General features: G+C 39.2%; 2 protein-coding genes across 8 annotated transcripts in view; one reads left to right on the top strand and one right to left on the bottom strand.

The window, feature by feature from the left end:
• si:dkey-103j14.5 (isoaspartyl peptidase/L-asparaginase) lies at positions 1-5,680 on the bottom strand. Of its 3 annotated transcripts, none has more exons than XM_020632798.3 (7): positions 5,561-5,680; positions 3,941-4,137; positions 2,376-2,518; positions 2,061-2,224; positions 1,342-1,460; positions 826-936; positions 1-669 (listed from the first exon to the last, which is right to left on the bottom strand). In XM_020632798.3, the coding sequence occupies exons 2-7, from the start codon at positions 4,125-4,127 to the stop codon at positions 461-463; spliced, it is 933 nt and encodes a 310-aa protein (XP_020488454.1). In that variant the 5' UTR covers positions 4,128-4,137; positions 5,561-5,680; the 3' UTR covers positions 1-460. The 3 variants fall into 3 exon arrangements, with proteins under 3 accessions (XP_020488454.1, XP_065815838.1, XP_020488453.2); XM_065959766.1 differs by lacking the exon at positions 5,561-5,680 and adding an exon at positions 5,440-5,461; XM_020632797.3 differs by lacking the exon at positions 5,561-5,680 and adding an exon at positions 5,116-5,221.
• A 6,724-nt stretch (positions 5,681-12,404) lies between these two features.
• The window catches only part of khdrbs2 (KH domain containing, RNA binding, signal transduction associated 2), a 98,722-nt gene continuing 84,279 nt past the window's right edge, over positions 12,405-26,847 (top strand). For 3 of the 5 annotated variants that reach the window (XR_003808565.2, XR_010667067.1, XM_020632758.3), the window contains exon 1: positions 12,407-12,868. Coding sequence is in view for 2 of the 5 variants with exons in the window: in XM_020632758.3 (XP_020488414.1) it covers positions 12,778-12,868 (91 nt within the window). In the remaining 3 variants the exon portion in view is untranslated. Of the gene's footprint in view, positions 12,869-26,847 lie in introns of all 5 variants that reach the window. The other 2 variants (XR_010667066.1, XM_020632753.2) reach the window with 2 other exon arrangements.

Raw genomic sequence — 26,847 nt, 5'->3', positions numbered from 1 at the left:
TATGTTTTATTTTTTTATTGATAATAACAGCTTTTATAGCCTTTTTTTAATGAAAACACATTATAACTAGATATCAAACATTATTGGCATATCAAGTAGTTTTTTTCATCCTGTGCAATAACTAACTGCTTTCAGAAAATACGGCTACACTGAAGAGTGTTTAGTCCAGAGTTAAAAAATAACAACAGTCAAGGACACAGTTCATGAACATATTTTAAAGTACTCTGCAGTCAAAATCAACTACATTAAATGTGAATACCTACAGTACAACCCTTTGAGTTTAGGGGTTTAAAATGGAACATTATTCATTTTAATTGGCTTAAAAACTAAAGTAGAACATGTCTGCCAAGACAAACCAATGATCCAAATCATACTTCCAGCTTGTAAATAAATGTAAGAGATTAAGTGCCCTACATCACGGCTCAGAACTTAAAATAATAGGAGTGATAGCATTAAATTGCTAATTGGATAGCTGCTCTTTACTTCTTTGATTTGGGTCTAATCCAAACCACAGAACATCATGATCCACGGCTGCCCATGCCATCCGCTCTGTGGTGAACGTGGCAGCCCACTGTCCTGATGGAGACACTACGATAGCGCCTCCTGCACCATGCACACGGTTTCCCATGTACTGCAGAGACAGCTGTGAAGAATCTGCCACTGATTTACCTGCACGAGGGATTAAAAGTATGGTATCACTAAAGAAACACATTTAGGTAATCAGTGTGTCATTCTTCTGTACATTATACAAGTATCAGTCAAACGCACTGTTGCGGCTGCCATTTTTAGACTATATGTGATGTGTAGACAGCGTTAAATTGTTACCTTGCTCAATATGTGAAATAATGAGTCTGGCCAGTGTGACTTTCAGAATAGACTCTCCATGACCGGTACATGAAACGGCACCACTGAGGTTGTCTGCGTATCCTCCAGAACCTCATCCACAAAAAAAAAAAAAAAAAAGACAATATTTGAAAAGCTGCTCAATGTCTCCAAATACGACCAGAAGATGAACACAATAAAAAACTCTTAATAAAAACAAAACTAAGAGTGTGAATGAAATTATAGCTTTGCTCTTAAGATGTAAGTTTATATGGAAAAGGTCATTTGAGGTGGAACAAAATGAGATCAGATAATGATGACTTATGATCAGAGCCCGGCAAACTAATTAGCATATTCGGTGAATATCGGTATTGGCAAATTTTATTGCAGATATGCGCCCATATTGTGCAATATAGTCATCAAAAAACAAAACATATTAGTCAGGCACTATTTCTGATTGTAACTGTAGTAGGCAACTTAGGAAGTGCACTTTGTAAAAGTAAGCAAATGAAGTCGTACCAATGATTGGAGAATCTCCTACTCTGCCAACCATTTTATTTCTGATCCCTCCGGTTGATGTTGCACATGCAACGTTACCAGAACAGTCCACCGCAACTGCTCCAACAGTATCATGAGCCCTAGAGAGAGAGAGAGAGAGAGAGAGAGAGAGAGAGAGAGAGGGAGAGAGAGAGAGGAAATGAATTAAAAAGCAAAAAGAAGGATGAATGCATGACTTTAACAGTGGATTTCTCTCACTTCTTCAGTAGCTGATGTTTCTTTTCACTACCAAACACTGAATCAAAACAATGATTTACTTGTTCAAAGAAAATATCCCACAAAACTTGCTCGAAGCCCAGCGAATTTCTCAAAGAATTGGGAGGACATTTAACTAGCAGTCAAAACTGAACAAAACTCAGTGAAATGACCATGAAAACCACTGAGTGATCCAATGATTATTAACTAAATTCCACTGCCCATGTCAGTGATCACCATTTTTCAAAGGATTAAATTTATCTAGGTCGAGTAGGACAATCTGAACACATCCTCCTGTTTGGCATTTCTCAGAGATGTCTTCTCCTTTTCTTCTATGAACATTTTTTATTATGAAATCCTGCACTCTACAAACCAAAGCAGTATCACACCAGGTCGGTGAAGCTGAAAAAGAAAGCCCTTTTAATAAGGAGATTTAAATCCAGACAAAGAAAGGGGGATAAGAGTCAGTCACTGGAGATACTTACCACTGAGCGTTGAAATCCTCCATTACTCCTGTAACATAGTTCTTGTGCTTCTCCCATTCTTTCCTCTCATACTCAGTCACCATTGTTTCAGTGGGAACTGTCGCCATGCCGATGCTCTCTGCAAACTGGTTTGCTCCTCTGCTTGTCAGCATGCAGTGAGAAGTCTGAGGAAGCCAAAAATGTATGTCATTGTACTTTTATTAATGCATCTTATATCACTCAGTTCACTGAACATACAACCTGTTGAAACTTGTACAAAAAGCATTTTAATGATGTTATAAGAATTATTGAATGGCATGTATTTTAAGGCCTCACCTTCTCCATCACCGCCCGTGCCAGTGTCACAGGGTGGGCGATGTTCTTTGCAGAAGACACCGCACCATTCCCAAGAGTCCGTCCATCCATGATTATGGCGTCCAGCTCCACTTCTCCTTCAGTGTTTAGCGTTCCTCCGTGCCCTACGATTAAATACCACAGTACCTGTAACTTAGCTTTATAATGAGGCAGACAAAAATCTGATAAAGACAGCTGATAATGCACGGTAAAGTAGCCAAGTATAATGGAATGACTTCATCAATGCTAAGAAACTAAACACAATCGAACTCCAGACAGACAGAGAGAGAGAATGACTGGAGGCAGATGAAGATTCCCTGCATACTCGGATCAGAAGATTTGATGGAGAGAAGGATGAAAGAGCATCTTCAAAACCAATCTGTGTAACTGCAATCTTTATTCTTGTAGTGCAGTGAAGGCCTTGTTGTTGTGCCTAAACAGAAAGGGTCGAGAATTTAAGACAGCAGAATCTCTTGATCCACTTCCAGTTACCTGAGCTGCCAAGAAAGAAACACACCTTCGTGACGAGACTCTGAGTGATCAGACACCTGTTTCCTCAGGTCCACAGCATGCGTTTTATGAATATGACATCATACGTCCCGGAGCTTCAATACAATCTGAGGACTGCATGTTTGAGAGAACTGCTTTTCTGAAACTGCCCGTGGATTAAAGTACAAGCACATAAAACCCCCAAAACTAAGCAAGTGGTGGCGCTGGTGGTGCAGTGGTTAGTGCGCGCGCCCCATGTATGGAGGCTGTCGTCTCAAGCGGGCGGCCCGGGTTCACGTCCCACCCGTGGCCTCCTTCCCGCATGTCATTCCCCACTCTCTCTCTCCCTGATTTCCGACTCTATCCACTGTCCTATCTATCCATTAAAGGCACAAAAAGCCCAAAAATAAATCTTAAAAACAAAAAACCAAGCAAGTGAGTGACACGCCTGCTGCACACAAGATGATGATTTTTCATATTTATGGTCTTGGTCTTGACTCCGTCTCCCCCCTGGTCTTGTCTCGGTCTCAGAGCTTTGAGGAACTTTCATTTTCCATTTTCCATGGAAAGCTACAAGTTTGTAATCATGCACTAAATCTAAAAGGATGACCCACAATGGTTATGCCATTTACAAGATATTTGTATTAACAGTGATAATTGAAGTAGACTTAAATAATGTGTTTGAACTTACAAAGTACACAATAAATTAAACTACATTTCCATAACCTGAAGTTGGTGTGAGAATAAACTGACACTGCATGAATGTGAAATGATTATTACATAAAGGCAGGTCAGAAGTGTTTCTATCTCAACTGTTGTGCTAATGTTGCTGCAGATGAAGTCTGGGATTAGTCCTGGATTATGAGGATGAGCACTACACTCAGCCTGCAACCTAACCTTCTCTTAACCCCCTTATTGTGACAATTAGATGGAGTCTAGATGAAGTTCGGCAGCACCACCAGCAGATGGAGACAAAGTGCTACAGACAAACTGAGCTGACCCAAATAAAGGAATAAATATTGGTTAGAATAACATATTCTACAGTCTTCAAAGTATACCTGCATTAAACACAGTGTTATCTTCCAGAGCCCTCACAGCGGCCTCCACAGCATCCAGCGCACTCCCTCCTCTTTTCAGCACTGAATGTCCTTCACATGCCGCGGCCTTTACTCCGTCCACAGAGGCCTTGGCCAGGTCATCAGGTATGGCCCACGCTCCACCATGTACGACTACGACCGCCGACATCTTTAAGTTTCTGCAGGAAAAAGACAAGACTAGTTTGAGGAGTCTCACAAAAGTTACACCTCAAAAAAAATATTCCCCTCTGTGCAGTGACGATTCTAGAGTCTGTTGGGGCCCGAGAGCAAAATCTATTGTGGGCCCCTGCAAACACCATTGTGCTGTTTTCACTCCCAGACAGAAAATTCCTCCAGTGTTTTTAACAGGAAGCTGTCAGATAGGGCCCCATTTTAGGGAGGTTTCCTTCTGTCATTGCACAGTTTGAACTACTGCTGTGTAAAGTTTGTCAGCCCCTCGAGGGGCCCCTTACTGGACTGGGGCCCCAAGCTAGTTGCCTGCCTTGCCTGTTGACAAGCAGCGCCTCTGCTTCTGTGCTTATGCTCTTAAAAGACCTGAAACAAAAACGTTTAATTTTTATAGTTATGTTCAACTTTTTTTTTTTTTTTTTTACAACTTTTGAGAAAATACCAAAATGAAAAACAAAAACTTAATTTCTAAATTTTTACATTTTTTATAATATTTGGTGGTTTTTTTTAGAATATTCAGATAAAAAGTAAAGTTTCCAAAGGTTATTTAACTTGGAGTTAATCAATGTTTTACATTTTTATTGATCCAGTTTATATCATTTTTTCATATTTCGGCACTACAAGCTCTTTATTTTTCTTTATAACTAAATGATTCTAAAGTGAACAGGTAAATACGAACTGTTTGCATTTGGCAATTTAGTTTTTCAGTGTTAGATCATGAAGGTGATGAACGCTTGTTGGAGGGGGCACCCTGTTAGTTTGGACCCAACAGACTGAAGAATCGCCACTGTTCAGAGGAGCTGCTAAATGGAGCCTCAGTTCAGATAATTATGTCGAGATTTCAAAGGATTTCGAGGTCAAAAAGGTTATAACTTACTAATTAACACCTCATCATTCTCAAACCTATTTTTATCATCTAATTGTGTTAATTAATTCCATTTGAAAAGGCTTCACTGTTCCTCACATACCTGTTACATAGAGACATCTTTAGTTTGGTGTGTAACTCTTCCTGGTTGCATTACCTAACTCAAAGGCTATCACATGGACATACTCACTCAGGTGAATATCTGCATGAGTCATAATGTTTTATGGGTGCAGCAGCTTATAATGATCAGTTATGATTGAGTCAAGGAGCAACACATTCTTCTGCTTTACTACAAAATGTGCTTCCTGCTGTGGAAGCATGCACATGTTTAATGTATTGAATGATTAATAATAATATGACCTCCAGCTGATTCGCATGTTTTAAATAAGTTTATCAGGTTACAACATGCAGGACACGTGGGAATCACCTCAGGCAATGTGCAAAGGCTCCTCAGACTTCTTTCCTCAGAAGTTGTTTGACACCCAAACCCTCCATACAGCTGCATCAATTATTTATCAAATAAACTAACAAACTGACACTTCTCTTACCTTTCCGGATCTTCACTCTTTTCCCCAGGGGAGGAAACCTCCGGCACAGTCACGTGGTTTCGTGGTATTTGTCAAGTGTTTTTGCTATCTCCCGACCGAGCCCGGCCTCGAAACGTCAAGGTAACAATAATTTACATATAACTTCCGGTCAGAGCTTTCAGAGTAAACTATGTGACGTGCACCTCGATGAACGTGAGGTTGGCTACTAATTAACACAAATGGCACAGATAACACACAAAGCTGTAACCTCTCCATGAGAAGGCCTGAACAAGCCTAAAAGCAGTCCTGGTACACCTGCTTCACCTGGAACTAGTCGTACAAGGTAATCTATTGCAAGATTTCAATCCAAAGTCATGAGTCCTTTTTTTTGCAACACTTCTCTTATTTCATTTCAACCCAAATAAGCAATGGGTTTGGCTTTAGAGAAGAAATTCTTACTCATCGTATGCATGCCTCATCCACTTCATCTGCCTATTGCTACTGCACAAAAGTTTTGGATTTGAAGTCAAACATCAATTGTTCTCGTAGCCAAAGACCAGGTGAACCAACTTGCAACCTTTTAGGGCTTAAATGGAAATCCTAGGCTTCATATTATATTGTTGCAATAGTTGATTTAAATGACACCACTCCTTATTGAACTGTAATGCCACATGAACAAACATAAAGCTTCCTTAGGTCCAAAGGCGTATAAGTGTTTGGTCACACACTGCAGATGTGAATGTTTCCTTTATGTGTCAAATGCAAAATATTAATCTTATTTTAAGTCCCTTCAAAGTATGTGTGGTATGATATTTAATGTAATTTTATTTTGAAAGGAGAATTTAAACCCCGTTTTGGGTTCGCGTTGTTGGCTTGATGGAGGCGGGGCTTAAAGGGGACAGTGTATTTATTAATTGACTGAGCAAACACAATAAGTGATGAGATAAGTGTTTGTTGTCAACTTGCTTATCACCATTTTTGCAGTTATGTAATTAATGAATAAAAGATTGTTAGTCCTGTTAAAGGTTGATTTGTGTGGACTTCTGGGAGTTTACACGACTTGAGAAATATTTGACAGCAGAGTGAGTTCACAATCAAGAGCTGGAAAAGATGTCTTTATTGATACATAACTTAATGCTTTGTTAAAACAATGAGGGGTCAATGTGACGCCAAGGCAAGCAGCAAAATGCTTCAGTTTGTCTAAAACATCCCGTGCTTAAGGAAACAGAAGTTACAAAGTAAGATAGAAGGATATACTCTATTCGGCATGGACATCACACAATACAGTGGATGAACCATATGCATTGTTGAAATGTTTTAGCATACATGCTAGTCCTCAACATCTGTCCACAGGAGGCTTTAGAAAGGAAAACTATTAAAGGAAGAAAAGCAATAAGAGCGGGAGAAACAATAAAGAGAGAATGAATAAATAATAAAGCAGCAATATATTCAGAGTCAAATATACACATGAACTGTAGAGCAAAGGCAGCAGGATGAAATAATAAACCTGTCAGAAGCTATTCATGTGAGCACTGCTGATTTGATTTTAGCCGTTAGTAAGTAAAGTGCATCACAGAGCCACATCAGAAAAGTAAACTAGAAATGCAGAGGACAGACTTCCTGTGAAGAAAGCAGAAACATGGTTTAAGCTTAAGGCGAGTATTTATAGAACAATTCTGTGCTTAACCAGGGCTTTACAGACATTATTTAAAACAAGCTTACAATATAAAATTAAAAATATATGTATTTTTAATTCATCCTGACAATGAAATGAGAGATTAACACAACAAAGGAACACTAAAAACAGGGTTGAACGTCTGCTTAAATGCAGATAAAATTGGGGGGATACTTTTTTTTTGGTTGTTTAACAGAGAGACTTTTACGATAACTTGGATCCCCACTGATTTGAAAACATGCTCAAACATAAAGCTAAAGCATTGGCTGTCTGATCTGCAGCCTTTAGATATGGCAGTAAGATGCAATTTTGCATTTTGACCACTAGAGAGCTGTAAGAATGCATCAAATCAAAGATACAACACTCGTAAGAGGCTTTGTGTTGGATTAGTGCCGATGGGGTCAAACACACTTTTCTTTTTCCAAAGTGACACAGAGCTGTGTGCAGTTATTATCCTTAATTTACTAGTTGTTTCCATGTCAGGGTTTCTATTTCTTGATCCTGTATTCTGATGTATGTTTGTATTATTTAAGTATGTCTGCTTGAGTCTAATTGTTCCTTTATACTACAGGATTACTGAAACATATTAACAGTCCTGTCAGCGTAAGCATTATCCACTGAAACAGCGCCAGTGTTATGATAATGATTGTCATCAATCATTTTATTGAAGGAAATTAAATCAGTGAATGTCCAGCAAGCATTAAACACAAAGACATAGGCAACTGGCCAGCATGAACCCAAATCACCTTTTTTTAGGCAAGCGGCCAAAAATCTTTTTCCAGAGATAAATGAATTGTTTTTATTTTATTTATTCTTAAAGTTGAGGAAATTAAAGTGTGAAGTTCTGATCAACAGTTGCTCCTTTTGGGTGATGATAAATGATAATCAAAAGGAGACTTAGTGTGAATGATTAATTTGAACCATAAACTGTATAGTCGCCATATTGGTAAGCTAACTTCTGGTTAACCTTGTAATAGGCAAAAGAGAAAAGAGGTGGAGCGAAGAGGAGCTGAGGCGGGCTTTAAGCCCACTGACAAACAACTAACCTGCCCATCAGTCAGGTTTGCCACACCCCTAATTTTGAATAACTCGTCTCCTTCACTCCTCCCAAGAGGCTGGCTGCATAAACCTCGGAGGCCAGATACCCATTCAATAATGCCAGTTTCTACAGAAGAAATAAACATGTCTTTATTGGCAAACAGAGGTGCTGCTTGTCAACAGGCAAGGCAGGCAACTGCTTGGGGCCCCAGACCAGTAAGGGGCCCCCGAGGACTGACAAACTTTACACAGCAGTAGTTCAAACTGTGCAATGACAGAATGAAACGTCCCTAATGGGGCCCTATCTGACAGCTTCCTGTTAAAAACACTGATGGAATATGAAGAAGAACTTTCTGTCTGGGAGTGAAAACAGCACATTGGTGGTTGCAGGGGCCCACAATAGATTTTGCCTAGGGCCCCAACAGACTCTAGAATCGCCACTGTTGGCAAACAATTTTTTAATAACACATCTGTTTTGATTCTATGAAGGATAAGAGTCATCCATAATTAGGGGCGTGGCCAACCTGACTGGAGGATGGGCACTGTGCAGCTGTTTGTCAGCTTGAAACCCGCCTCAGCTCCCGCTCTTAGCCTGTTAATAGGTTGATTGAAAGTTAGGTTTAGACAGCATTCCCACCTAGAGGTTCAATGGTCCAGTATTCTTAGAGATAGTACTTACTAATTCAATTAAGTGATACATATTTTACAACAAAATTGATTGTAAAATATATTGCATTACTGTTAGATGACACAATTTCTGATTTTGGAATGAACAATTCCATCAAGATAGATGTGTATATAAGAAGCAAGAACTGATGACTTCCAATTAAGGGGGGAGGTACAGAGGCTTGAGTCCTTCAGAGCAGACGGCCCGGGTTTGAATCCGACCTGTGGCTCCTTTCCTGCATGTCATTCCCCTCTCTCTCTCTCCCTGGTGTTTGACTCTATTTCCACTGTCCCATCTCTAAATTAAAGGCATAAAAAGCCCCCAAATAAATCTTTAAAAAGAACATCCAATTAAGTCTCATTCCCCGTACACCAGTATCTGCAGTCCCCTCCCTCACCCTTTACGATTCTGATCAGTGCACTTTGAATCATCTCTAAAAGGTCAAGCGGAGCCAGCGTTGGTCATTCGGCAGCATCTTCAGCTCAAAACTCATTTGTGAGTAAATAAAACAGACCTGAACGCTGCTTCGCTCCAAACAACTTGAGGATCCAAATCGATATCAAAGCTGTGGGGCTTGAGAGGCATTTTATATGAAATGCAAACACTCCTACTTACACCGCTGGCATCTTTTCTTAACTACCTAATGAAGCACTCACATGGCATTTAAAGTCTCTGAAGGTAGTGTGACATCATTACTCTGAACTTGACCTTCTTGAGAATAGTACAGGAGTTTAAATCCTACGTTATTACGCCTCTCAAAGCAGGGATCACAGCTCTGCAGTTATGTTAAGAAACAGTCATTCTAACTATATGTTTTACTTAAAAGAATATTCAACATTTTTTAAAAAAAAGGAAACTTTCTTATGTGTGACCACGTTCTTCTTCTTCGAGTTTTAACAAGATTATAATGGGACGGGATTAAAAGATCATCAAAAAACAAAGTGAAGAAACAAAGCAGGGATAATCTCCCAAACTTATTCATTATTTCTTCAGCATTCAAAGTAAAATCCACAGCAAACAAGGAGCAGGAAATTAACAAATTTATATGTTTCTCCTTCCCTCCTTTAAGCCCTGTGATTCAGTTATAAAAGGCACACGGTGGGCATGGTTATGCAGAGCTTTGCAGTTGCCAATGTGTAATTTGCTCTGTATTCATGAAGCCAAATATCCTTTTGGATTGTTTACTGGAGATGTTAAAACAGACCGAGTCTTAGAACTAGCAAGACCAACAAGATACAAGAGTGGTAAGGTCAAACCACTTTGAAAAGAAGATGCAGTTTCACCAAAAAAAGAAATTATTAAGTTTATTAAGTAGTTCAAACCAAATGCAATTTCAGATAGTTTCAGAAATGACTATTTTACACATCTTCCAGAGAAATCTCAGCCATGCAGTCTGTGTTCAGCACCTTGGACAGCGACACAGACAGCACTGTGTTTTGTTCCCTCGGGCTCGACTGACATTTCCGACAGCTTGCTTCAAATACCAGCTGTTCTAGTAACTTTCAGAGCCTCGAATAGAAACTCTCAGGCCACAGCGCATTACGGGTGTCGGCTCGCATGTATCTGAAAAACTAATTGGTTTAGGAATGTTTCTCTCAGAGATAAGGTGCTATCGCTTAATAATTTTGACATAACTGATCTCACTATAATTAAATGTTATCATATCAAAGAAAGCTGCAACTCCGCTGATAGCCTTTTAAAAATCCCCTGACTAAGAATAAAGTATAATGACTCTTTAAAATGCTCTCATAAGGGAAGTGTAGACAGGCCTAACTGGAGAGTTTGCAGGGCTCTATTGTCTTAGAAATCAGTCACTAATCTTGGACCTAATACTTTTTTGTTCTTCTGTAGAATATAAATCAAGTAGAGGTCTTGAATCTTGATCATTTTAGGACCTAACAATGTGCCTTTACTTTAGCTTCTCTACTCAACAGATGGATCCAACTTCCAGATAATATGCAACTGTTTCCCATTACAAAAAAATCAAAAAAATCAAATGCTTTGTCATGGTCCTTCAGCTTCATATTCAGAAGCACATGGTTGTGTCTTTGTGTCTTATATATATTTCAGCATCTGTGTCTTCCTGACCAGAGGTTAACATAAGCAGTTCTGTATCTGGTGGGCATACAACACTAATGTTTTCTAGTGGATTCAAACCGCATTTCATCCCTTGTATTTTGGGCGAGGGTGTTATCATCACCTTCAGTTTCTCTGAGTGTCCTTTATTGATGCTGAGGGGCTGCAAGTTTTAAAGTCCCCATGAACAGAACTTCAAAAGGTAGCTAACTGCCATGTTCTGACACGAGATAGAAGGCAGGACATTTGCCGAAATGAGCCCCTCACTGCAGGATGAGTCAGCAGACATATGAAACGTTTTACAGGGAGAGAAAATTTGGTTATTTTGATGTAAAAATACTCAGATAGTGCTTTATTGTGTGAACATATGGGTCATGAAATCATATATATTTCCTTGAAATCATATACGGTCGAACCATGCACAGTATAAAACATGGACATGGACAGTTCAGTGAAGTCACCCATTGGTTTCGAGTCGAGGTTTTGAAACCGACTGACGGCAGTCGTCATATCAGAAATACTGTCTCAAACTAACTTTTGGTCAACCAAGTAACAAGCAAAGAGGCGGAGCTGAAAGGAACTCAGCCACGTTATTTAAGTTATTATTATTATTTTTTTAAAGACATACGCTTTACGGACTGAGATTTGTTTTGTTTTTTTAACCAGGCTGATAACATGGACATTAATGTGACTTCCTGTACTTTTGCAGGGAGCCTCAAGAGGACAAATGAGGAACTGCAGTTATTTGCTGTTACGCATAGATTTTCCTTTTTACACCTGAGGGTGCTGCATGATTGCAACAAGCCACTTTGAAAAGGCCGTAAATTAAATGACTGTGCTAATTCTTATTATTCTGATTATTTTATCATCTGCACTTTAAATTCTGCCCCAGTTTAAATGGGGCAGCTAACAATGTATTAATGCACTGTAATTTGCATTTAAGATGATCACATTTTATTTTGTCTTATCTAATTTTATCTTTGAGAATTATTTTGAATTAATCTTCATTGATTTGTTTTTAATCTCTCATTGTTAAAATGTCTACTGCTTTCCCCAGTTCCTGCAAGGCACTTTGAAGGAATTAAAAACGTGCTGTTCACCCTTTCTTTAAGCTGACATTTATGGTGTACACTTTGGCCTATTTATGTTTTAACTGAGTAACCCTAAAACATGTGTAGTGTCATTGTTTATTTCCCTCTTGCACTTTAGATTTTCACTTCTTTTTCATGAGGGAGAATTTGTAGTATCTTAACAAGCTGATTTTACTTTTTTTTTTTTTTTTTTGTGAGATTATTGCAGGAACCGGTGTCAGCATCGTCCTCAACTTCTCTTTTTCTAATTCCATTCCCTCCGAGCACAAATTGGTATGCGCTCAGTGGGGACTGTCTTTGTTTTCCAGCAGCGCCAGTCCCAGAATATGGCCAATAATGTAGCTGAGGGGCGGGGAGCGGCAGCAGCAGCAGCAGCAGCGCGGTCTGCAGACCCACCGAGGCTGACAGTCTGGCGGAGTGCCGAGGAGGAGAGGCAGCAGGCAGCGGTGCTGGTGGCGGGCAGAGATGGACTCACACCTCTGAAACACAACTCCAACCTCCAGTTTACCTCACGCATCTCGGACACCTGGGAACGACTACTTGCTCTTTTCTTCTTCTTCATCTACTTATTTTAAGGAGGTTTTTTTTTCTCCTGGTGTTTTACGCCACCCAAAAAAAGCAGGAGCGGGAAGCTTTACAGTTGCATTCCTTTTCGTCTCACCTGCACGGCCGGTGAAGAGGTGTGATAATAATGCATCCCGACAAGTACTTACCTGAACTGGTGTCCGAGAAAAACAGCCTGGACCCCACCTTCGTGCACGCTGTTCGCTTGCTTGCAGAAGGTAAGTCGTGCATCTGTTTTAAGTCTTATCTGCTCTCAGTACACATATTTTACAGTAGTGTTCCCTGCAAGTGAAAACACCATTGCATTGCATTTCATGGACCCTAATGCGTCCTGGACTGTAATGTATGCTTGATATTGGATGATGAATTCACTTTGCTGCGTGATGTTAAGAAGGGGAGATCCACTGCACAACTTTTCTGACGTTTTCCACCCTCAAGTGCAGGAATGCAGAGAGCACGGAAAGTAAAGTGTGAGTTAAGTCATGAGAGTCATCACCTGTGTGTCTATCCTGCTGCCCTCCAAGGTCAAGCACTTAGTACAAAGCAACCAGGAAAGAAAGTGGAAGTGATAACAGAGCTATTCTCTCTGGGAAAATGATGAAAATTAACTTAAAGTGATTTTTTTTGTATGCAAGATGTTCTGTTAATCCTGTGATTCACAGTACCTCCAGCTGTTTTCTTTCTGTTATAGGCACAGTGTAAGGACAGGTTGCTTTTGTAAACACAGTATTTTCCACCAGAAATAAGTGTCCTCTTTAAATAATCTAAATGTCAAAACAAACCAAGCCACACGTTGTCAGAAAGACGTGTTTTGTGCAGACTTGGTATCTTCTTTTGGGTCATCTTGAGTACAAAGTAAGGACATGATTCCACCTCCAAGAGAGTGCATGTTGAAATGTAAGCGCTAGTACAATTTTTCCCATCAGTCAAAAACCCTATTTAAGTGACTAAACTTTGTCACTGGTATCACCTTCTCTGTATTATGCACTAACAATAACTGATAACCGTCATCAAGGTCACCGAAAGGACTTAATGCCATTGAGCCAGATGTTCCGGTTCCCTCCTCTGACTTAATGTTACAGTATGTCTAACAGAGCAGTATAATGAGGCTCAGCCTGCAGAATGTAAAGTAGTCGTCCATACTGCAGGTAGCCTTTTTTGTCTCATTCACACAGTGAGAATGTGTCACTTTTGACGAGAAAGGGGTGAGCCCCGGAGCAAACAGAAGAACTCAGCTCACTCCATGTCTGTAACTTTTGATTTCTCCATTGTTGATGTGCCCTCTACCCTACTCTTAACCGCTCCTTGTATGTCAAAGTATGGATCTAATTATGGCACTGAGGACAGTTTGAGTGATGTGCTATGATGGTGAACGGATCGATTCATATAATTCAAGTGCCAACACTAAAGTTCTTGCTTAAACCACATGTACTGCACTGTGTGCTTTAAGGTTGTCAAAAATGTCCATAGTTTGAACCCGAAGTTGCCACGAACAAAAGAGAGAGAGCAGCTGGAGTCCATTTATTTCACATCGTCGTTTAAGTGTCTCATAAAAATGCAAAAGTTGGGTTTATGTCTCATTTTGAAAGACGGAGAGCAGAGAAGTTTCAATTCTAAATTGTTCATATTCGGGGCGCAGGTGGCCTAGTGGTGAGCCATACGCCTCATGTTCAAAGGCTGTCGTCCTTGAAGCGGGCGGCTCGGGTTCCAATCCAACCTGTGTCTCCTTTCCTGCTTGTCATTCCCCTCTCTCTCTCTCTCTCTCTCTCTCTCTCTCTCTCTCTCTCTCTCTCTCTCTCTCTCTCTGATTTTCTGACTCTATCCACCGTCCAGCTGTCTCTCCAATAAAGGAACAAAAAGCCCCAAAGCCAAAAGTAAATCTTTAAAAAAAGATTCAGTAGCAAAACATTGTCATTGCATTGTGCAGTTTAGACAGTGTGCAGATGTTTACTTGCCAACAAAGTAAACATCTGCACACTGCTGAGAAATGTCTTTATTTTGGATGCCTAGGACTTCTTTCTTGTTGATATGATGCTGAAACAAAATTGATATCATTTGATAGCATTTAGATTTACAGTTATTGTATCATGACAACCCTGCTTGTATGAAATTAAAATAAATCAGGTAAATATGACCACATTAGGGCTGTACTGTGGTGCAGTGGTTAGCGCTGTTGCCTGGTTCCTGATTCGAATCCCAGTCTGACAGGAGCCTCTCTGTGAGGAGTTTGCATGTTCTCCCTGTGCATGTGTGGGTTCTCTCCAGGTACTCCGGCTTCCTCCAAAAGTCCACAGACATGCTCGTTAGGTTGACTGTTGACTCTAAAATTGCCTCTAAGTGTGAATGTGAGTGTGTCTGGTTGTCTGTCTCTTTATGTCAGCTCTGTGATTGACTGGCGTACAGTCCAGGGCGTAACCCCGCCTCTCGCCCAATGACAGCTGGGGTCAGCTTAAGCCCCCAAACGGGAAAAGTGGTAATGGATGGATGGATGACCACATTAAACTTTGGGCTTCAGCTCACACTTTTGTTGACCTTAGTTTATGGGACGGCTATTTTTGCATTTAATTAATATATCAAAGGTCAGACATTTGTGAAAACAATCAACATTTTTCAAAGTGACTTTTTCAAACTACAACTTTTGTCAAACCATCAATTCAAAACTCAAAACACTTTTCATTAACACAACAACAAAAAGCAGCAAATCCATATGTTAGGGTTCAAACCGGTCAATTTGTGACAAATTTGATTGAACAATCTTCAAAATTGCATATAGATTAAAGACTTAGTTAACTTTTGATTGTTTAATTTAATAATCGTTAAATCTCTATTAGAATGCTTTCATTTGTTACTAAGAGCCTTAAACAAAATCTCAAATAAATAAAAACCATGTGCATAATTTAATAATTTACTGTCATCTCAGACTGAAGAGTCTAAAAATAAAAGAAAGAAAAAAAAACTACAACTTATTTGTGTGTTATACTGTGTTTTTATGGTAAAGGTTATAGTTTCTTATTCTGATGAAGAGCACAAATGGAAACAGGCTACTGAAGTCTATCATTTCTCACTGTGTTCCCAAAGTGAAATATAACACCCAAGTCCTGCCAGAAGGTGCTTTTCTATCAATTATAGTCAAGACGGATCAAGTCAATCTGTACGAGAGATTAATGCGCTCTGATTGGACAAGGTGTTCGCGTCGGGTGTCTCGACCCCTTGAGCTTTCCTGTTCAAATGTGTTGATGAGGCACCTGACAGGTCCGCTCTTGTTGCTAACTGTGATGCAGATGGGATCATGTGTCACCCAGTTCACTCTGCCAGATTGACTCAGGGCTGCCGACTCACAAAGCCAGAGCGTAAACAACTAAAAAAAGTGTCTTCTTTATCATACCAACCACATTGAACAGCAATTTGCATGTTAATGTGCAGTTTTGTATTTAGACACTTGGTGGGCATTTTCTAATTTCAGTGTTTATTACATTATGGTCAAGTCGTGTTCGTGCATTAATTACCCACATGCCCTTCATTTTCAGTTTCCCATTATGTACAATTGAGAGCTGTACAGTCTGCTACAATACAGTATAAGAATGCATACAAAAAAATATAATAAACTGCATGTATTTCTATAGAATGGCATGCATTTCCCTGAAAAGAATCCAATCTGCTGAGAAGTCAACACAGTAAACATCACGTGTCACTCACAATGGTGGGCAATCGTGATGGCAGCTTTAAAAAAAAAACATTCATCACAATCAGCTGTGGGCAGCATGTGAAATAACGGTAATAATTTCACTACTTTCACATAGCTGTTATCCTAATTCAGTCTATTTGCTCATGAATAATTCAGAATCATGTGTATCAGTGGACAGCAGGATAAACTGCCTTTTACAGATTTATAGATTCACAGCTATTTATCACTGGATATCAAAGCATGAAATCCTGCATTATTCACATCACGCACCATAAACTGCAGAACATGGATTTAGCATGGCGTGAGTTGAACTGCTCCATATTTATGAGGTGCGTGTCTTATGAGTTTAAATGATGGAGCCTCTAAATTTGTTTGTCTTTCTTTGAGAAGATTTAAAGCTGTTTGGACAAAGCTCCTGCTGTTGGGTGGGCGGAGACGAGGCACTTTATGATTTCTTTGATGGTGGAAGTAATTAAGAATGAAACGCTGAGGATTATTTAAATAACCACACAATAAATACCATGAGTATTTAACTGTTTATATTAGTTTGTATCCAGTATTCTCACTTGTGATCTTAAATCAATTGAAAAGCCTGTAAGTCACAGCTCGGTCTTGTCTAAAAATATAAAGAAAAGAACGCTTCTTGGACTCCAGACGAGTTAGTTTGAGATTCTCTTTAAATAGGGCTAATGTTAGCATCGAGCCAAAAATGAACTCCAATGCAACTCTCTTTTTTTTTTGGATAATTAAGATGTCTTGATTGTCACAGCCTGGTCATGTAAACCTTGAAGGAGTTAGTAAATCACATGCTGACTACGCACAGACGCTGTGATCTAGGGCTGGGAATCTTTTGAGTGTCTCACGATTCGATTCGATTATGATTTCGAATTTTGGGGTCACAATTCAATTCGATTCAAAACGATCCATGGATCCATGGATTCAAAGTCTACATTTGATATAGTACATACTTCAGGATCTACTCATCTATGAGACTGGCTGAATTTCTTGCCGCTTCATTTGGTATTTTATTGAGTTGATTTTTGGAATTTTTGAATCTATTTAAAATCTCAGAAGATAAGAATCTGGATTTTTACATAAATCAATGTTTTTTACCCACCCCTACTACTGTGACCCCTCATGGTCTAAAGAGCGGCTCATCACTGCATCGACCGCACAAGAGCTGCTTTCACCTCAATTTGAATAAATTTTGCTCAATTGACTTTGCTCTAAGGGCTTCATTACTTTTAAGACAAGAAAACATTTTGTCTGAATTTGAATTTACATTTAAGGGACTGGAAAAGTGAGCTCATTCATGTGTAATGTAGATGCTTAACTATTGATCAGATTTGAAGTGAAATGCTTTTATTCTTTTCTGTATTTAATATAAGTTGAAACAGCCTAGTTATACTACAAGCAGGTTGAAGTGAGAGTCTGGAGAAGGAAGCCTTTAATAGATCCATGTAGTCCTGTCGTACCATGAAAACCAACAATCCTAACAAGGTGAAGGAGAAGCAGACATGGAGGCAGAAGTGACATTTGATGGACAAGAAGAAAATTGTTGAGAAAAAAACTAAGACAAGAGCGTGCCATGTTTCCAATTTTAGAATAAAGGGGACATGTCTCAACAAAGTGTTTTTTTTTTACAACAACAAGATCTGGTTTAAGTTGTCGCTAAGAATTTTGACAGGGTGTATAATATCTCAAATGCCTCCTGTGCTGTGCTGCGAGGCACAGGGACAATACAAACAAGCCCGCATGAGATTTGAATGGTGAAGGTTTCTCTGAATAAAATATGAGTAAAAATATGGAGGACAACAAACAATATGACTTATATCAAGTAAAAAACAAGAGTATAAACTTAGGAAAAGCTTCACATCTGATGTTGCCTGCATCACTGATTCGCAAACTTTTTTCTATAATGATTCGCTTTTAAATATTTCAGAACCAAATACTGAACCCTTTGATCCGTGCAAAATAGTTTTTGGGTGGAAAGATACGCCTTTAAAAAGATGTTCGATACAGAACGTCACCTTCAGTGTCTGATGTTTGAAACTACAACTTTATAGTTCAAAAGAGCATCAATTCTTGTACTTCCTGATGACAGTATTTTATTATTTTCTTTTCATTCCTATACTTCTGTCTTTTATTTTTCAGATGTTTGGCTGCTTTGTTTTTTTTTTACCAAAAATCAGTTTCATGAATCTAGACTATATTTCAGTATAGAAATTGGCTTTTTGCAAATGAAAGCAACATCCCTAATGGGCATGAATTTGTTTGGACAGGCAGGTGACATTTAACAGCAGTTCGTCAAACTTTAAAATGTGTTATTGAATATATTACATTATCTTTACATTAAACATTTTGTATAGCTGGACTTTTTATCAATAAGGTAAAAATGTTCCACTGTAGTTCTTCATGTACCCCACGATTTCTTGTACCTTTCTTGTACATTTCTTGAGGCTGTCTGCAAAAGCCCTGACAGTCCCATACACGGACAGTTAGAAATGCCTGTTTTTACAGCAGAAATAAACATCTTTACACCCGCGTTCAAAAAAAGAATTTGGCATGAATAGCTAATTTCTTTATCGGCACACACTATACGGGACGAGAGTTTCTTTTTACAACTTACCTGTTCTGATTTCATGGAGGATAAGAGTAATTCATAATAAGGGGCGTGGCTGATCTAGTGGATGGCGGCGTGGTGTAGCTATTTGTTAAGACTTAAACTCCAGCGCTTTGACTGCTAGTACGTTGACTGAAAGTTAGTTTGAGACAGCTTTTTCAATATGGCGACCACCATCAATGGGATTCAAAAGTCCACTTCAGAAACCAATGAGTGACGTCACTAAGCTACGTCCATGTTTTATACAGTCTTTGTTAAATTCACATAATAATACATTTGTACATATCATGTTTATTATTGTTTTACTTTTAGTAAATCCTCTGTTGTAAAGGTTCTTCTTGAGCGCTGTGCTGTGCTGTAGTGTGGTTGTTGAGTTTATTCAAAGGAGGACAACTTCTAAGAAAAGCTGCTGCAGTAATCAAAGTTAATCGTATTATTGGTCAGATTCTGCTTGCATTGTAATTCTGAGGGAATTAATGGTATACATCAAAATGAGCCCTTACTACATAGTGGCCAATGATCCTTTAACTTTAATTAAAATTAGACAGACAATACATGATCCGTGCAAAACACTGAAACCATCTCGGCCTTTGCTATAGTCAGTCGATAATGAAGAGCTTTAATTAGAAATTTAGATGGTAAGCTTTAATTAGGGAGATCAAAATCTAAATGTTCTTTTTTCTTTTTTCATGTTGCAGAATATTATCAATGTACAAACACATATTGTGACAGCAGAGGCTTTTCTCAATACCAATACACAGGTCGCCTGCTCAGTCAGAAAGACATACAATTGTAAAATGGATTTGGATGATATTTCACTGCAGAGTGGTTTTCTCTCAAAAACAATTGATCTTCATTTAATCTCTCTTTCTCTCTTGTTCATAAAATTGTTGCTCATATTTTCCGTGGTTCCATTATCGCCTGCTCGGTATCCTGCAGTGACCCAGCTCAAAGCAGCAGATAAACATCACCCTGTGTGGTTTGACCTATCAAAAGGACATAAAAATTACTTTTCAGTAAAGTGAGACATTGCATTACATTTTTTCGGGCATTTAGCCGACGCTATTATCAAGAGTGACTTACAACGAGAGCACGGGTCGAATGAGATTAAATTCCAAGGTCGCAAGAATTTCAAGTAACAGAAATGAGCCGAAGCCGCAGCACTCAGACAATAGATATTTGATACCAGCTTATGTTACTATGCCTCTTGAATTTTCACATATAACATTAGGGTTATTTATTTAAGAAAGAGATGGCCCAGTGGGATCTGTTCAGTTGAAAAATATGTATTTGAGGGGCATACAGGAGTCACAGTGGGGGGGTCAGGTGTGTGGTTAATAAGCAAAATTACTTTTTACATTTGGATGCTTTGAAGCGTCTCCCAGTGAAAAGAGCAGTGCTATTTGATCCTTGAGAGCATCACCACTTCACACAGCATTTCAGTGTCAGGGGCAAATGAAAAAGAAAAAATCTTGTTGTAAAACGTGATTAGTAGTTTTGGTTCAGGCGTGATTTGCTTGTTATTAATCTCATTAAAGCGTTGCATGCTGACGGAGGCTAATGTGCTGCTTCATCCAACATACCAGTAATTACATTTACACAGATTGTCTCATCAGACCGGGACATAAAGTGCTACAGGGAGCGCGGTGCCAACTGAACACTATTAGGACTGGAAAACAGAGATATACACACATCGATCACGAGAGCAGACAAATAAAAGGAATCAATCATTTGTTTAGAATCAATTGGCTCATCTTTGCTGTATATTATTTCACACAAATACTCTACCTTCGATTCATGTAACTCTGCTGACATGCATTCCAGTGCAGAGAAATATCTTGAATTACAGTCAAACTACATGAAAAAATCAACAACATAAAAGAATAGATTATACAACAAAATAAAATCCAGTGACACAAAGGACATTTATTGGCACTCTAAAGGCAGGATCAGGTCTCATTTAGGGGTGGTGCATGGTGCCCCGTGTGAGGCTGTTGTCCTTGTAGCAGTGGTGAAGGGTTCGAATCTGATCTTGCCCTTTGCTGCATGTCCCCCAACACTCTTTCCTCCTAACCTTTCCTGTCTCTCTTCAGCTCTCCTATCCAAAAAAGGCAAAATGGCCCCAAAAAACAACTTTAAAAAAACATGTCTCATTCATGGGGCTCTGATGAAGATCAGAAAGTAACATTGACAGTAATTAAATGAAAGCAGTGACCACAAATTAAAATACTTTTGCTCTGTGCTGTCTTCTTTAAAACTCATGTATTTTATAATGTATTAATATTTTCCCATTATCCATACTTTCTTAATTTATTTTTCCTCCTAATCAACCCCATGCATGCCTCTTTCCAAATTAAGTAAAAATTATGATTTGCAGAATAAATAAATGGAACTTGAAATAGTAGAAAGCAGTTTTCTCTGTGGTACTGAATAATGCAAAGAGGTCAAAAGATGACTCAGAGTCATTGCAAACATAAACTAACACAAAGAGCATGCTCTCGACTTAAACACAGCTACCAGAATAGATTAATGCAAATACACAATATCTAACTATGAGTCATTTCCACACGGTAGTGATATTAAAATGTATGTTTCACAGCCAGAGGTTTCATATAACATAAATAAATATCACACTGTGTTTAAACACACTACACAATGTCATGTGTCCAAAGATATAATAAATCATTAATGTTACATGGAAGGTATATTTATTCACCTAACATGTATTACAATATATTCCATCCATCTGTTATCTAGAACGCTTTTCCCGTTCAGAGTAGACACTCACGTTCACACCAATGGGTCACAAATTTAACCAAGCGAGCATGTCTTTGAACTGTGGGAGGAAACCGGAGTACCCGGCGAGTCCACGCATGAACTAGGAGAACATGCAAAGAGACCATGTTTGACAGGGATTTGAACCAGTAACCTCCTTGCTAAGGCATCAGAACTAACCACTACACCACTGTGCAGACCGATTATAACATATTTTTAGGGCTGGGAAACGATTAAAAGTTTTAATCGCGTTAATCGCATGAGTTCCTGTGATTAATCACGATTATTTGCATTGTTATACGCAAAATCCAATAATGAATTCAAAAGTAGTGTATAGCGCACTTTTATTGTAAATGTACTTCTCAACTTAAAAAATGTAATCAAAGCAAATAAATACAAAACTAAAGCTTATTGCATTCGTTGCAGTCTGGACGCAGAGTGGGTCTGCTGCGCGAAGCTAGACTGACAGCCTGTGAGTACTTTTGAAAGGGGGAGGGGCTCACGGCAGCACCCGCTGCTTGTTGAGGACAGTAACTGCATCCTCTGTACATGGGGCGCACCCTCTAACCACTGAAGTAAACCAGCACGCCATCATATGTATGTTCAATAACAGTTAGTTGTAGGGTTGTCTTGTTACCAGAATTTTAACTCACTGGAGATAGTTGGGGCTTCTCTTGGCGGGAGGTCCGGGGTTCTGAACTGACCTGTGTCTCCTTTCCCTGTGTGTCGTTCCCCACTATCTCTCGTTTTCTCTGATTTATGGCACTGTCCACTGTCCTATCTCTACAAGGGAGGAACAAATAGCCCCCAAAAATTAATCTTTGAAGCAAGTTTAAATCAAGCGATATTGATACCTGTTTCGATAATAAGACCACAAAATATGAAGTCCTATCCTCTCTATATCGGGTTATTTTTTCTTTTAACTTACTGAAAATTACAGACAAACTCATGCAAACTGTCTGAATTGCCCAAATATGTTGGTAATGTTTCAGTGGGCAGTTATGCAGTTTTGACATTGCTCTCTCTGTTTTTCTCTCAGAACAGCTTCGGTTCAAAACTAGGACTGAAGATCTGAAGGTTCTTTTTTAAAGTTTTGTTATTTTTCGATCGTATTGATCAATTAAATAACAGATTGTGTACATGTTGTGTCAAACATTTGGTATCAGAAAGCAGTACTGAAAGTTTTGACCACCTTACTACATCTCATGAATCCGAACATTTAGTCATTCATACAGCATATATCATATGTACACTCAATAACAGGATGTTTGTCACTCTAAACATGGACCAGGTTTTCTACCTTAGCTGAAGTTGTTTTCCTTCCTGTCTGCCTGATAAGTAATTGAAGTAAATAGATGATTATTGAAGCACCATCTTGATTAAAATGTGTATAATTTGCATTCTTTTTAATATGTCATTTGCATGAATAGTAATTACTTTTTCACTTCACCCTCTGTCACACATTCTCCATCTGAGGATGGCTTATTAATCAGATTGAAGTTTTTAATATTTATCACCATTTCAACGGCTGAGGACAATTCACACACAAACAAACCACATAAACAGCGTGTAGCCAAACATCGGCGTGCCTTTGCTATCTTCAGTCCGGAGCGAAAGAGGCCACAGCTAATTGCACACCTCGAAGTCCAATCACCGCCCGGTCCATTCTGCTCTGCAGGCTGTTATTACGAACTCGTTTATTATATTGGATGTCAACAAGCAATCAAGTTATTGAAAAAAATCAAAGCGATTTATTTTGCAGTTAGTCGCTAGATAAAAATGGCGAACAACAAAGCCTTTTTTCGGGGGGGGGGCATGTTGTATCTGGTCCTGTTCCCTTTAGTGCAATAAAGCAAACATATTTATTCACTGGATTCAGTTTGTGTTTTTTTCCCATCCTGCAAATCAGAACAGTGTTGTGATGTCTCAAAAAGCCCAGTAATTGACTCTGATTTTATTGAAAGGTTTAAATAAACAAGTGGGTATGTGCTGCTCAGCTCCAATACAACAACAACAACAACAACAACAAAAAACAGTCAAAACAAACGTCAACTCAAAATGCAACCTCGTGGCATCTCAACCTGGTAAAAAATTTGGTGCTTTTATAGCAATTTACTTTCTGCACTTTATCTTTTATGCTTGTCCATCAGTTTGCAGGTTGTTCAAGGTTTCCAGTCTTTCAGCCAGCTTTGCAGAATAAAAGGTGAGCAGAGTGCAGAAAGAAAACTTCGAGGGATGCTTACTGTGTGCATTATTTGTCTACACAGTGCTCGTGTCAGACTGCAGGACATCCTGAGTGTGTTTCTCTGTTTGGCTGTGATGAGCTTCATCATATCATCGTGCTCTGTTTTATCTCAGCTAACTGTTTGGCTGACATGACAGTGCAAACTCTGAGATTTATTAAACCTTCCAAATTAACTGTATTTGGATTCATTATTGTGAAGTGTTTGATCATTTCATGACCGTATTCTAGTGTGGGGGATTTCTCTGGTTCTTCTTTCTGTTTACCCATCAGAAAAAAAAAAAAAGGACATCAAACACCCCCCTCGCAGCGTATGAGAGACAATTTGATCGTACTATCTAAGTGTTGAAAGCAAACCCATTTTACAAACAGCTACTCCCTGGCCGTAGAACAAAACTGCATGCTCTATAAGGCAAACAACAACTGGAATCCAATAAAGCTGCGATGTGAGGATAAACAGCAGAGCAGTAAACATATTATCTCCCACAAATGATGCAGCTCCCATTCCCTTTCTTCTGATTGAACTGCATACACATGCTACTTTATACTGATGGTAGAAAACGACTGGAGGATATTTTTGTTTTGATATTTTTTGTTTTAGGGCTTTGAGGGAAACTTAGATCTTTGGGATTCTCTGTATCTTTGAAAGATTTTTCTTTGTGATTGAAACACAGTCTTGAGCTTGTATATTGGTTTTCTAGCCTTCTGACTACTCAAAGCACTTTTACACCGCAAGTCACACCTACACATTAGGTTAGGAGTTAGGAGTGGTTAGGAGACGACCGACCAACTGAGCCACAGCCGCCCTTAGAAGTAAACTCAGTGACCTGCACAGCTTTGGTTCATGCATTGAGTTTAATGGTGTTGAAGATTTCAATTCTATTTTGGGGGGCTTTTTATTTTATAATACAGGAAATGCATGGAGGAATAAATGCGCCAAAGGACTGGGAGTGGATCCTGTGACCACTGTGTGACCGTGACCAGAGCCCTTATGGCATTAAGGATTATTGATTATAAGAGCAATAAAACATCTTTATTTCTACAGCCCCTGTCAGAAGAAATGCATCTTACGATAAGGAATTAAATCCTGATGAAAACAGACAGGAGGAACATTAAAACAAGGACGGAATCAAAGGACTGAATCGATCATAAGAGGATTTTTTGTTTCTATATATATCAAGTTAACATCCTAAAATAAGATGGGAAGTTAAGCTCTGTTTTTTTATAAACCAAAATCACTTTGAAAATTAAAATACCTGTAATTTATATCGTATGGTTAATATACCCACCAAATAAGTAGGTTTGGCGAGGCAATGGGTGTGTTTGTAGTGGTTTGAAATGTTTGATGTTTTTGCATCTAGTGTCCGACCTCATCGATCGATGCACGCCGTTTACGTGCAGAAATTTGAGGAAAGTGATGAGATGTGTTCAACCCTACGTCAGAGCCTGCAGGTGGATGCTGGGGCGGTGATCGGGTTGAAAGTAAGAGAGCAGTTATGGTGTTGGGCAGCACTGGCCATGACAGAGCAGAGGGACAAAACTGGAAATGTTGCCGCTTAAATACACCGCCGGGGGGGGGGGGGGGGGGAGGCTATTGTGGAGAATGACACGTGTCAAATGTGAAATCAGTGCGGCTCGAGCTGCCTGCCCAAACTTGCTCGCAGGGGAAGTTCCTGTCGATTGTGAGGTCCCCTCTGCACAAGTTGGTATCCATTATCTCGCTACTGATCTTGTCCTGTAGGTGTATGAATAATGCAGGGATTCCCAAAGTGGGGCACGGGACCCCTAGGGTGGTGGGGCTTAAAAAAATATGTTTGTATGCTAAAGGCGCAACTGGCAGAACAAAAAGTTTGGGAACCACTGAATGAATGTTTTCTGATGAATAAATCAGCTAACCATAGCACTCACTGTGAATCTTTGCTGTGGAAGTGATAGAGGCTCTCCTGTTCTGTGTGCTGTGAGTCACTTTATTAGACTCTGACCTGGTGGCAGCTGTGACTGGTATAAGAAAAAAGTTATAGTTAATAGAAATGTTCAGACTTCTTCCTGATGTTTTCATCTGCTTGTGTCGGTCATATAGGCATCGATTATGATTTGAGTCATCCAGCTGCAACATATTCACAGTAAAGGTTGAAAATGTTTCAGTTTAAGAATATATAAAATCAGGTAACGTACAGAGAATTGCAGCCGTGCAAAGGTATGATTAAAAGGTTCCATCAGGAAAGATAAAGATGAACTTTAAACTCCTCCACAGTCAGTGTTTGGTGCAAACTTGCCAAAGCAGATGTATTTAACCTTAAGCCTCTGCAGGCTGACCGAGCACATCACTCATACAGTTGCACATATTTATCTGTTAACTGCCCAGTTAACTCAATGTTTTTTCTTTTTCTTTTTCATATTCTTGACTGCTGAGCTGCTCAGCTGAAGAAGTTTGGGCAGTTCAACAGAGGGGCTCAAGAGCCCCAGAATAGTCTCTGAGAGTGTTTTACTCATTCAGCTCCCCCAAAGAGATTTTATTTCATCCTGTGTGAGGACTGAAAGCGGTGACCTTCAAAGCACATTCGCGCTTCTCTGATCTTTAGGCTCCCGTCTCTCGCCGCCACATGTTTGACAATGATGATACTGCAAGTGTGAAATTTTCCCCACATTTCTCTATATTGTAAGCTATCTTTTTCTCTTTGCCTGTCTGTCTCCTTCACTCACGCGGAATCTTTTTTTTTTTCTGAGTTCATGGGCAGGCTGCAGACCAGAATAAAGGTGTTTCCCTTTCTGCACTCTGCAGAATAAAATCTTCTTTGTGGCCAATATTAGCAGTGTTATTCTATCCAAATATAATTAACATTGTTAATAATAAATGTTAAAAATACCACAA

The sequence above is a fragment of the Labrus bergylta genome, chromosome 10, assembly GCF_963930695.1.
Source record: "Labrus bergylta chromosome 10, fLabBer1.1, whole genome shotgun sequence".
In the NCBI taxonomy this organism is placed as follows: Eukaryota; Metazoa; Chordata; class Actinopteri; order Labriformes; family Labridae; genus Labrus; species Labrus bergylta.
Note: the sequence above shows the minus strand (reverse complement) of the source record. Positions and strands in the feature narration are given on the sequence as shown.